General features: G+C 43.0%; 1 protein-coding gene across 2 annotated transcripts in view; it reads right to left on the reverse strand.

Annotated features, from left to right (window-relative positions):
• The window catches only part of LOC105455945, a 287,400-nt gene that overhangs the window by 257,048 nt on the left and 16,701 nt on the right, over positions 1-13,651 (reverse strand). For both annotated transcript variants that reach the window (XM_011699655.1, XM_011699656.1), the window contains exon 2: positions 4,225-5,115. In XM_011699655.1, the coding sequence (XP_011697957.1) occupies positions 4,225-5,115 (891 nt within the window). The remainder of the gene's footprint in view (positions 1-4,224; positions 5,116-13,651) is intronic.

Genomic DNA, 13,651 nt, shown 5'->3' on the forward strand with positions numbered 1-13,651 from the left:
GATTTTCATATAATAAATACCCATTCGGAAATCACTGACATTAAAAATTAAAATATCTCACAGACAACAAAATTAATAATTTAAATAACAAAATTGCAATTTGAGTGAGTTTTAAGTTTTCTGTAGCAATGGCATATTTTTTTATTTCTTTGCGATATGGCAAAATAATTTTACAAAAAAAATTATCTCTCATTCGTCAATCCATGAAACAATTGTCGTTTCAAAAAAATATAGTATTTAAATAATCAAAAGAATAATTCAACTTTACTTATTCTTCGAGTGTATATAGTTTTGTTAGATTCACCAGAATGCGCGAGAAGCAACGGTATCTTCCCTTTCTAACTTTAAAGCCTATCACGTATGAGTGCGAGCGCGTGCGTTCGCAATCGGTTTTCCTGACTTACGACCGTACATATTGACGAAGAACACAGCCGAGAAGAGTATAGTGGTTGTTGGTGGCGGCGGCGGCGGCGTAAAACCGTCATTACCGCCAATTACAATAAATCCCGCGCTGTATTCTCCGCTTATCGTTTTCCGTGCGTCTACGCTGGAGGTGCGGTTTAATCTATAATCCGATGTGAAGGGAATGGAACTCAGATATACGCGGTTCCAAACTTGCTATTGCATAGATTAATAGCGTGTGCCAGACATCAAATTATATAAGAAAAATAACTTCTTCAATGTAAAAGCGTGATTTCCACCGTGAAAACTCTTCAAACTTAAAGAATATTAGCGATTAAACTTCAAAAAAGTGTGTAAGATGAATGTGTGTACTGATGAATTACAAAAATTATATTCTCTAGTGGCTTTTCAAGATATTTAATACTAAAAAAAATTGTAACGCAGTCTCTTATCAAATTTTAAAAAGATATTTTTATAAAATGTTTAAATAGCCAACGTCGGGAGTGTCGCGAATGTCGAGACACTCCGTATAGAGTAGACGCTATATGTTTCAAAGGAGAGGAGGAACGAGAGATGAAGCGAAGGGAGAGTAATAGAGTGAGGGATCGACAAAAAGACGGAGGAAAGCGGGTGTGCGCAGCGAGCACAACTGGCGCGGCGCACGGGTAATCATTTTCCGCGGCTACACTTTCACGACTGATGATCGGGTAGCGTTTCAGCGGCGATCGGCACCGGCCAGATTTACTCCACCCCGTAATGCACGTATATGCGTACGCACGCCGGGCGTGCGTGCATACGTGCACGATCCATACATGTGTACGACATACATTCGTGGACGCGACGAACGTCGACGCGCGCCCGAGCTAATGCCGGTGTAAACGTAACCACCGCGCGGATACCACTTGGTGCTCACTCGCGGAACTCCGCTATACACCGCCTCGAGACTTCGCCGTCGCTCGTCTCGAGACAAGTGGAATGAACTCGCACACGCACCCATGGGACTTCCGCGAGGCGCGTCAGCTCGCGCGCTAGTAAAACCGGGTCCCGCTATATGTAGATGATTACTGATTACTCTGAATTGTAGTCGAACGTCGGACGATCGATTTCGAACGTACGGAATCGTGTGGAAATCTAACTGTATTATACGGTTATTTTAACTATAAACTTATACGGTTATACGTCATGAAATTAAAATTTTACAGCGGCCATTTTCATTACTTTTGGATAAAAAGAATATATATATATGATACGCTCGATTTCTCGAATATACAATTTGCCTACAACTGCCTGTCAATAGCGAAACTGTAAGAGTAAGTCAAATATATTGTGCAGCGTAAAATTTAATTTTAACATGTAAGATGTATTCTCAAGCTACCATACGGTGACGGAAATTCAATTTAATATTTGGGCTTATTCAGCTTCACGACTCTACATTTACCAGTCTTACTATAAGCCTGATATATATTTAACCGAGGAATTAACGAACTTGGCGGCTGTTAAGGGCACACAGGGTACAGGAAGAGTACAAAACAGAGAACATTGCCGGATGAGGCAATGTAAAAGGTAGATTAACCAGAGGTACTAGTTGAACTTGTTACGATTCTGCCTCTCGAAAGACTCCAGCAAAACGGCGTGGCCGCACGATGCACGACGCCCGTATTGGAGTGCACGTGGTGACTCTCCAGCGCAACCACAGCCGTGGTCCAGATAGATCACGTCCGATATAATTAATGAGCACGACCCGCAATTCCCATACACACCTCCAGCTCGCCCGGTCCGCCCTAACAAGCACCTCGGCGAACCTAAGCTAACCCAGGTAACCGAGAAGCCCGAGCTGTTCCGTTCGCGGCGAAGCGGCATTATGTAGGTATCTGGGTGAGAGAGTCCGCGCTTCCCTGCTCGCGATCTTTTCGGTAAAAATTGGCGATTACGATTCGGCCGACCGTACAATCGCCAATTATACGAACGGCATGTTGCCTAACGACGGTATACCATCGAACTGTAAGTAACCGTATCCATAACGTCTATAATAGATTTTTACAATGAAAGACATTGTATGTTTATCTGCTTATAACACAATTTTTAAATATAAATACTGTTAAAAATGTATCCTTTATTAGGCTTTTAAATATTTATTCTTATTATTGTATACGTACTTTTCATATATATTCATATTATGCTATGTTTGTACATTTATAAATGTAAATTGATATAATGAATACAACATTTGAGAAAGTTCCTAAAACGCCTAATATAAACGTTTTAAAAATAACTTAATTTTGATGAAATAATGTACTATTTTCGGTATTTCAATACCGAAGAGATAAACATAAAAAAATCGGTACCAAAAATTTCGCAATATTACTACTGTTTTGTTTTCTTTTTTTATTTCATGGATATAGCAAAAGTCTATAGACAGAAAATGTGATGCAAACACTGAATAATCTAATGTCCAATGATCCGAATATGTATTAATGTATCCCATTAAATTTTAACAAAAATATAAAAAGAATGCTACTGAACTGAATAAATAAGCATTTTATACATATTGTATTAATGCGGATAAAACAAGTGACTTTAGTTGCATGCGACATGCATGGATGCGAATAAGTCAAGTGGCGCGAGGAGCATGTCTCTGGATGAGGTCGTGTAGAGAAAGTTGAGATGCTCAAACTTTCAATCAGGATGTCATAAGCGTTAGGCAAAATAACGTTCGGTTCTGTATCAAATATATTCGTTGAGTCATATTTCCTCGCGCGAATTGTCACCGGCAAGACGTACGCCATTAAAGGAGACAAATTCTGATCGTTACGCCCACCCTAAATTCCACGTGACACACTGTGATCGAATAAAATCGATATCACCCGATATGGACTGTAGTCAGTACTTATTGATAGCTAAAAGTCATAGTGACGATGCAAAAGAAAAAATTTCTTACTATATAATATATCTACACCATAAAGAAGAACATTCACAAGTGACAAGACAGAAAAAATTATGAAAAACATCTGAAATTAGTACCAGAGCCTAAATGTAAAGTATAACGCGAAAAATTCGAAATCATCTCTTGTAAATATCTACATGGCGGTAAATATCTCTCGTTAATAAATTTTTGCTATATTGCAATTGCTTCATGATTATCATCCACTGTATGAATGTTTATAAAGATAAACGATAAAACTTTGTAATTGTAAATTATATTAAATTATATTAAATCCTCTTGATAATTCGATAAGCCGTATACCTACATTCGATGACCGTAATCTCGCGTCGACACTAGCGGTGCCGTCAAAGAACGTACATACGTTAAAAGAAGCGTACAATGTCCATTTGAATACAAACCACAACTATGGTTACCGCGCGCAAGGCAGTAAAGCGAATTGCAACACATATACCGTGTATGGGCAAAGGAAGGCTTCCCCGTACGTAATTTATGTTCTTGCTCTTAATGCGCTACTAGCAATGATTAAAACGTAATTTCCACGGATAGGAAGAAATACGGCGTACTTGCGTTTTCCTCCACTTTGATTTACGGCGCTTTATTTTTCTTCGTCCATGATTTATACCGACGATCGTTCTCCCGTAAACGCTCTCGCGAAACACGACGTCCGACTCATTCCACACTTTATCGAATAAAATCTAACAGCATATACATGTACGAACGATTCCCTTACAAGTTCAGCGTTATATTGTTTAAATTGTGAGGACCGAGTTTTTAGTTATATCGGAAAACAAGACTAAAATCTTCAAATTTTACTACCATGTGAGACATTATTTTATATAAATCTCATTAATCGTTAATTCGAAGTCCTCGAAACTTACCCCGCAGCATGCAGGAACTGGTAACTCCTCGTCCGCAGGCTCTTTCGACGCGCTTTCCTCTTCGTTCACAATGATCGTCAATTCCGAGTTGAGATCCGTTGCGGTCTCGGTTGCTTCTGGAACTTCCGCTATCAACGTGTCGCTCGAGTCGCATTTGTTGAGATTCGTGTCTTCCGTAATCAAGGTCTCGAGTGATATCGCCGCGTCTTTTTTTCCTTCATCACGGAAAAGCTCTGGTTCCTTTATCGGGGTTTTCTCGTCCGAGACAGGCTGCTCCGGACTCGCATCCCTAGCGTCCTCGTACAGAGATGTCCTGCTTCTGCTAAGATCGGCCCTGCGATCCTCCTCTAGCAGCCTGGTAAGAGCCTCGTGCGGACTCTTCTCAAGGTTCTCGCCCCTCGAGAAATTCTCCTCGAGCGTTTCAGGCGCGGGATCTTCGACGGGCGGCGCGTCGCGGGCCGCCTCCTCGAGTCTCTCTTCGGGGAATTCCGTGTATTTCTCCGGAAGTTCGTCGCGATCCTCCTGCTGACTCGCGCAGGCTGGAACGTCCTCCAAGTACCACGAAGAGCAGTTCTCCTGGCGTCTTTTCTCCGTGGCGCTCTCATCACCTTTCGACAACGCGCCCTTGCACTTCTTCAAATAGCTCTTCACTTTCTTGGTCTTACTCTTCCGGGTCTCTTGGCTGCGTGGCAAAGTATTGTCCACGTTATCGCCCGCGTCCACGGATGTTGTTACTTCTGTGGGCGGTCTCAATTGTATTTTCTCGGAATTATGCGCGTCTTTCACCTTGGCGTCGACGGCACCGTCAAAAAAGACGCACGAATCCTGTTGATCAGCAGCCAGGGTCCATGTCTCTTCTTTCTCCGGCGGCCGGCGATCTGCCGGTATCACCTATAACAAGAACAAATGTATGTTAACTCTCATGGAACATTATCATAAAAACAATTAAGTTCATGCAGGCTCGTTAATTGCTCGCGTTCTCCATTGTCGTTACGTCTATTAACGATCTGTTGTATGACTGTATCTCTGATGCATTATTGTAAATTTAGCGAATCGGTGGCAGAAATTTTCCCACAATACATTCACGTTTCGCGACTGATTAATTTACATAATCGGTGTTAAAAAAAAATCTCGATTGTGCACGATAAGAATTGCGTCAGCTCCTCGAAGGTAAGCTGAACGATATGGCGCGACCGGTCACTCGATCGCTTTCATAATAATCTGTTAGGTAGCACAGTACGGCTAGGCACAGCTGTATCGGCAGCAATCGTTCGGCTAGCTGTAATGCGACACGTAAAATAATGGACTTATAATAAATATCGACGAGAAACGACAACGACGACAACGATGGTGTCGCCGTTAGCTAATATCAACCCTAAGCGACGCATAACGATGACATTTTACGCCGCGGCTACGCGAAGCGTGCGCCCATAATACCATCGGGAATACAACTTCCTCCCGTAATATCTCCGATTTCATAATGCACCAGCCTCTTGGTTTCCTTCCTACTCTGAAATACGGCGATGCGCCGCTCTCGAGGACGTGAGTCATCGCACGAGTGAAACGCAATTGTAAAGTGCTCCAGCTACCTCCCCTACTCGCATCGGTAAGGTACGAGAACCAGAAGATGGGATCAAATCCCTCGCAAGCATAATAAGAAAAGAAAAACCAGGCAAGGTTTAATTTGCAGTTGTAAATAAATTACGATTGTATCGTTAAAAAAAACAAACGAACGTTTCGATGTATTTTTAATCCTGTTTCTAATATCTTAAAAATTATTAGTAATTAACAAATACAAAGTAATTGATACATTTCTAAGTGATCTTCTTACGGCTTTCATTTCTACTGCAAACTTTCCAGAAGCGTTTAATTAACTACTTTTATGTGTCTATATGATTCAGCGTAGCCTTGACAATGACATTATCTATTTCGCTGAATCTGATCACGTCACTGCCAAGGTTTCGCGATCCCATCTTCAGGCTTCCACATAAGCGCGCGAAAGTTGCAGACGAATATCCGTTCCCGAGTAAATCTTGGCCTAGCGGAGTTTGCATGTTTTTGCGGCGAGCAAAAATAGCCGCGCGAGCGGATCGACAGCGGCCAGAGCTGGTTTTATATCGTTCTCTGCGAGAGGAGGGCCTGCGAGAGCCCGGCTGGAGATCGAATCTCTGCGATGATGCGATAGCGAGATGAGGCGTGGGAGCGAACTCGGGCTAATCTTTCGAGCAGAGCGCTCTCATTCGGAGCGCGTGTCTCCTCCGTCCGCCGTCCTCCGCTCTTGTGCCATCAAAAAGGGAAAGTTCCCTCGAGTGCCTTTCCTCGCGCGTCGCGACCGGAAAAGTGCGCGCGAGAAATAAATCAAGAGCGTAATAGAACAGAGAGCGAAGCTGTTCATTGTGTCGCGCAAAACAGCCAAAACGACAGACGGCGGCCGGTTTATTCCTTCTCTCCCTCTCCCTCGCCCTCTCTCTCTCTCTTTCTCTCTCCTTTTCTCGAAGCGCGATCGAAAGAATGTTTAGTGCTTTAATCAAATTATTAACCGACAGCAAACCGGTGCTTTCCCCTCCCTCGTAAATTTTACTCTCGTTTCCCGTGGCGCGACCGTTAGGTACTTTATTACAATGAGATCCAAACCTATTAGAGAAACTCGGAACAACCGGACGCTGACTGGCTAGATGGTTAAATGAGTCGATCGACGGGCCCGTGTGCTAACTGCCTCGGCAACCAATAATAATTACTCTTTTCTCTGCGCCCCAACTACATACATATACATACGCACATATGTCATGTACGCCATAACTCATTTTCTTTCTTGATATGTGAAATCGGCATGTACATTTTGCGCCGCGTCGTGCTCCACTGTCGGACTGAATTGCCATAACGGCTGAACTATGGATAAGAGATGTGCATATGTAATTGTATGATACGTCATGTATATAGCGTTGCGTATTTGCACGGAACCGCTGAAGAAACGATCGTAGCCTACGGTAGTGCCGGTAACGAGAAGTCGCCAATCGTCAATACACGGGGCGTACAAATGGCCGCGATAGCGAATACGTACGATCGCTATGCAACGTCAAAGAGAGAGATATGAACGGACGTGAACGTGGATAATTACGCAACGAGTACTCAAGCGCACAATGAAATATCATGTCATCGCGAGCATTACGAAATGCGCTCCTGTGTGAGAAGCACTTAACCCGCGATTGGCGATGTTGCATTCGTCGCAGTCATGTGTAATTTATTAGCGTCACGTGGGAAGGAAATACGAAGGGAAAGAAAATCGAGAAAGTTAGAGAAAAAATTCGGATGTCTGATCGCTGGATTTTTTTCCAAACTTTCAAATGTCTAATGGACAATTCGTTATTTTTCCATTGTTGCGAAATTCGCCCTTCAGTTTATTCAATTCATTGCTAATATACCTAATACCTTTATCGTCACGCAATGACCTAAGATACGCGAAACTAGAAGGCACATTCCATCACAATATATGATATAGTCATCAATTACGGACCGCGATCCGAGACCGAACTCGTTGATACGAGAGAGAGAGAGAGAGAGAGAGAGAGAGAGAGAGAGAAGCGCGTAAAATAATAAATAATCTCTATTACACGCGCGTACAATAAATCAATGCCTATCTGGACTGACGTGTGATATGCGATTCCGGGTGCACTTCGCCGCGCGAACACATCCCCGAGCGATCCGGGACGCGCCTCTGCGAAGGAACGTCTTTGACACGGTGCGCCGAATCGCAAAGGCGCGCGATTAATCTTCGTATCCTCTCGCGTTACCGCGAAGGCGTTCGCGCGATATCGGCAACAATGTTAATTAGTCCGCGGGATAATTTATACCCCCGGCACTCCATCGCCGTCCGAGAACGGGCGCGGATCACTATAAGGGAAGGGCAGGGGAGCGCGGCTCCGGACGCGAACGTAAATCACAGACGAGAGACGCGACGTATGGAGAAAACCTGGCTCTTCTCGTCTCGCTCGAGAGCATCGCCGGTTAAATATTGAATGAAGATCCCGTCCACACACACACACACACATACACACACGTGTACGTGTAAGTAGATACGTGTATGTGTATATACCGAACACGATCGGCGTGTTAGACTGTCTCGGCCTCCTGGACGGTGTTACCGGTCAACGAAGCATACCACGGCGATAGCACCCACTTTATTACGGCGACCGTAAACATGGACGACGTATTTATCGACCAGTGATTCGCACCACTTACCTACTATAACCCGGCTCTCACGATGAAAATTACGAGTCTAATCTGAACACGCTATACACGCTATGAATGAGTGTGTGAGAAACGTGTGAATGTGTGTGTCCATCGAAATAACATGTTGATTACCTATCTTCGATAACTCTACTCGATAAGATGCAATTATTTATTATGTTTTAAAGCTTCATCTTCCGCAGTTTCGTTCGCTTAAATGAAGCAGTGGATGTCACAAGCTTTCTCGGACGTTAAATTTACACGATGCGCGACTATCCGCTCGCAGCCTGGTAACTAGCAGTATGTTAATGAGAACCGGTTGTATCATTTACATTGTTTCGACACCGTTTTTTGCCAAATACGACGAGCTCAGCCAATCAGCGTCAATCAGAATCGAATTTTGCACAAAGATTAGCACACTGGCAAGCAACCGCGACCTGCTCTATCTACACTACTTGCTGTGCCTCAATTTTTATACTGACTATTCTTGTCGTGACATGATGCCATTTACTGCAGCGTGGCGTGCAGCAAGAAAGACGTTGACAACTCTGCATGAATAACCCCTCCACCGAGCTGCCGCAGTCCCTATCGCCTTTTCACAGGTATTATGGTATACGTTGTACCGTTATATTATTTCTATCGTTGTTCACAACGACTAATGATGATAGATTAATGTTAGAGGTACAGAATTCCGCAAGTGTGTCAGTTGTTGACAACAATGGAAAAAGTACAACTTAATTTAGTCAAGAACAGAATTTCTGAATATTTTACTACAGCTAAACAATTAAATTTTTTAGGAGTAATGAAGTAACTATCAATTATAAACTATATTAAATAAATGATGAGAAAATAGTACAAAAATTTTGTTATTTTTTCTGATACTCCCATCGCACATTTAGTGTTATATAAATATAGCTCTATTGTTTTAATTGTATATTTTTTTAAGTTTTTATACTGAATATATAATATCACGTCAAAAAAATTTTTAAAAATATTCGCTATTTTTCAAAGCTATATATAGCATTAAAAGAAATAGAGCGTTACAAGGACACACGTGCCTTGTGATTTAATTTAATGTAATACGTGACCCAAGGACAAGGTCCATAGAACGTTGTTATTTGAGGGAGAAAGAGTGTTTTGCTACGTGGTTGGAGTCCCCGTGGCTGCTGCGCATCTGAGAGCAAGGGTGGAAACTGTGGGGCGCACGCGAGGGTTGCGATCGATGCTATAGCCCCACCCCGATGCAATCTGACGGAAGGCAGTGTCGCTGATCCGCTTGCACCCGGCTAGACGGATGCTTGAGGTTGCGAACACTTCCTCTTCCTGAGGAAGACTACGCGTTTTCAAATATTAACGGTCTAACTGTGTTGTCCGGTTGATATATGTATATTGCATTGTAATAACATGTATCATGTAAAATTATAATAACATATACAGAGATATTATGGCAGAGTAAATAAGATGTTAGCAATATTTTTCAATAGACCTACAGTAATTATTAGCTTCCATTCGTTCACGTTTGATTTATAGTATCGCCATACTAATATCGCTAAAATATAGAATATAGACAATAATGATTGCTAACTTTATTATACGAGATTCGAAACTTGTAAGTAATATTTTATCTTAATCTACGTTTTCTCCGAGTCCAAGTACTGCTATTTATACCCATAAATGTGAGCGTGGGCGTAGACCGTAAAAAAATATATTGACAGTACCATTAGACTGGCATGCCACTTGGTTGCTCCATGTATTTACCGATGCTCATAAAACCATCGAATTCCATCGAAGCCCGGCAAGCTAAATAAAAATTAGGAGCGTTTACCTTCCTCGGTTTGAGGGTCGTTATACTCGCGTAGTATCCTTCATATATCCTTCCGCGACTCCCGCGTGTCTCGTAATTGCGACGTTTCTAAAATTACTCTTTGCATTGCTTTCGATCAACATATTCGCGTGCTGTAAAACGCATCACAATTACCAACGGATTAGCAATTCCGTTAATGGGGGTATTAAAACGCCTCTAAAAATAAAATCTCTTATTTTGCCAGTCAGCTTTAAATCGTGTTCTCGAACTCGCACTGCTTATTTATCCCCCTAAGCTCTCCTACATTAGGCATAAATTAGACGAGTAATGTGATGTTACCAATGATAAATTTAAAAATTATATCACTTCGTCAGTTTTGTTTAAAATAATAATTTATGACAATCTAAATGTACACAAAAGTAAACTTGGAGTTCAATAATATGAATAAAATTAAATTGATTAAATTCTTATTTTGTTTCCTTGTACGATAGAAGAGTTAGTGTGATTCATTCCAATTATAGTCCCAAACTTAAATAGCTAGCTAACTGGGGACAAGAATATTGATTTCAAACTATATCGACCCTCCTTTCGCCCTCACCCCAGTGCCGGGCAAAACGCCGGTTCCGTTGGCCTACTTTAAGCGTCACGTCATAGCGTTTTTTTTACAATCGCGACTGCAAGCCGTCTCGCAATTTACGCAATCGATAAAAAAATTCAATTCCGTTCGCACGTTGACGCACGGTGCGAATCGATATTATAACAGCGCGTACTAACGTCCATTTCCATCAATTTCCGTCGCGCACCTCGAAGCGCTATCGCAAAATTGCGATCTGAAAATTTTGCATGCGCACGGCTATCCCGGCTATGACCGATGCGAATGGACGTAGGCCAAGGTGAGCGAGCTAATTCCAATTTGTGGTAGATCGCGGACACGATAAGTTTTCCATTATCTCGCGCACCGTAGAATTCGCGCGCGGGAATTGCCGCAGCCCGGACTGATGGTCGACTGGTATCACGTTTCTCTTATAGTTTCACGTAAAAGGCCGTCTTCATCCCGAGCGCTATTCGAGTGCGCGCGACTCGAGTTTCCAGACTTCGGTCGCGATTTGAATATCGGAGCATCATTAAACGAGATAACGAGATAGACCTGCTCGTCGCGGATTATACGAGCAAGGAGAGCCTTATTCGCTATTGTATCGTTCAATTTGCGGACGCGCATAAACCTTCTCTGGGTACAATGTAGAGAATCCAAGCTTATTTATCCCTACGAACGCACGTCACGGGTGAATTAAACGAGCAAAGGCATTTTACGTGGCAATATTTAAAAACGCGCGAAATCGTCACGCTTGTCAGCGCCCGACGTAACGTTCGGGACAGCGTGGGAAAGAGGCGAGAAAAGTCCAGGGATCGCGAAGCGCTCTTCCGCTCCTGCGACTCGCGAAAGAGAGACTTGCGGAGAGACGCGAGATCGATTTATTGCCTCGTAGTAACGGGCCGGCACTCCTCTGCAAAATGTCGTCGCTATATTCAAGTTTGCTCTCCCGTCTCCCGCTTTACGTATCCTCGCTCGCCCCGTGTCCTTTTAACATTTTTTGGAATGCACGTCATTATCTTGTCAACATGCGCGAGAAAGAGGAAAAAGTAAAACGTACCGTTCGGGCAAACGTCGATGATTACTTAATCAGCACGGTGCACTAAAAATGCCAGATCTCGCCGGATAAATCCGGCCGGAGATCGATTATGACGGAGGCTATCGTTAATTACGTCTCTCAGCGGTGGATACTCGTCCACGCGGAAAATTGCTCCACTTAAGAGATTGCGAGTAATTTTTTATATCGGTTGTCCGCCGGATTTGGCGAGCGCGTATTTTCCGAGTGACTGATATATGATGTACATGGGCGCGACTTTACGACGTTGCGTTTTAATAATCTGCGAGCCCAACTTCCACCGCCCGCGAACAAATAACGCGCAGTAAATGTCACGATTAGGATTTTCGCTGGAAAATCGCTTATGCTAATAGGACCGGCGGTATTTCGCAGTTCGTTGTTACGTGATTTCGTCGCGGAGTCAATTACACGGTTAAATTAAAATCGGCGAGCAAATCATCGTACACTTGACGCATTCAATGCAAATCGCCGGGCCCGCTTGAGCCGCGGGACGTGTAGATAATCCATTAATGCACGTATGAATGTCACTTCGGATCGCGCATAACTCATCCGGGTGTAAAGTCTCACCGCCGAGGGCGAAAGTCTGCAGTATATCGCGGCGGCGATAAAACGCGCCGATAGCGCAAACGCGGCGACAGACAATCCGGCGACGCGAGGCGAGCGCGAGAGCATTATTGCGCTGCGTATATGCCTCGAAATGCCTCGATCGGGTATACGGTAATTACCGGAGACGCGAGAAAAGTCCACGTGGACGGAAAGCCGAGCGCACTGATGCCTGAAATTTAACGCCGGCCGCGCGGTAACGCCTTCTTTCTGTTATGCAAATCCCGCACACGCGGCGCAAGTCGCGCAGGTAAGATCGCCGTCGGACAAAAAACGTATCGCCACAGTGTTAACACACCGAATAAATACACTGAAAACCCGCTTAAGTCCGAACGAAGCGAGGTTAGACTGTGTGTAACACAGTCCTATTCCATTCGCGATCCTATATGGATTATGCAATGCGGTTACTCAACCTCTAGCAATCATTAAATAGAGAAATCGCTATCCAAGATACATATCAAAAGAATAATTCAGATGACAAATCTAGACAATAATAAGGCTGAACCAATTAGAACCTATGTAAAATCGATACCCTGTGCCCCAAATTTCTATATAATTGATAGAAAAGTCTGGCTCTACTCTATAATAAGATTTACAATTCCTATGTTTCAAAAAAATTTTGCAAATTAAATGCCAAAATAATAAAGTAAAAAAATTTTGGGGAATCTGACAGTTTTTTTGGAATTTCCTAAAGACTCCCTCTAATGATAATGGATAATTCTTAATATTCGTAACTGCTCTTATATGACTCGTTCGAAGGTTTAATTATTATCGTGACATTAATAAAGTATACCAGATACGTCGATGCAACGTCATCGCGAGCGCTTTGAAGAAAGCGTTTCGGGCGCGGAAATGACGGTGTGTATCTATCTAATTGTAAGTGCAGCGTAATTTCCTACGCGCATCGCCCCGCCTCGTAACAAATAGACAGCTCTTTCTACAGACAAGCACTTTCTACAGCTCTATTATTATATAGTATAATACATCGGGAAGATCAACGTTGCGTTTATCCATATACAGCCTATCGATTTACGAACGAATCAAAGTGTCAGCTAGTGGAAACGGTCGTTAATCTTCTAATGCAATTTGGGGCATCAAAATAATTCCCTCTATTTCCTTGCCGTTT

This window comes from Wasmannia auropunctata, unplaced genomic scaffold (assembly GCF_000956235.1).
Source record: "Wasmannia auropunctata unplaced genomic scaffold, wasmannia.A_1.0 LD335828.1, whole genome shotgun sequence".
Classification (NCBI taxonomy): Eukaryota; Metazoa; Arthropoda; class Insecta; order Hymenoptera; family Formicidae; genus Wasmannia; species Wasmannia auropunctata.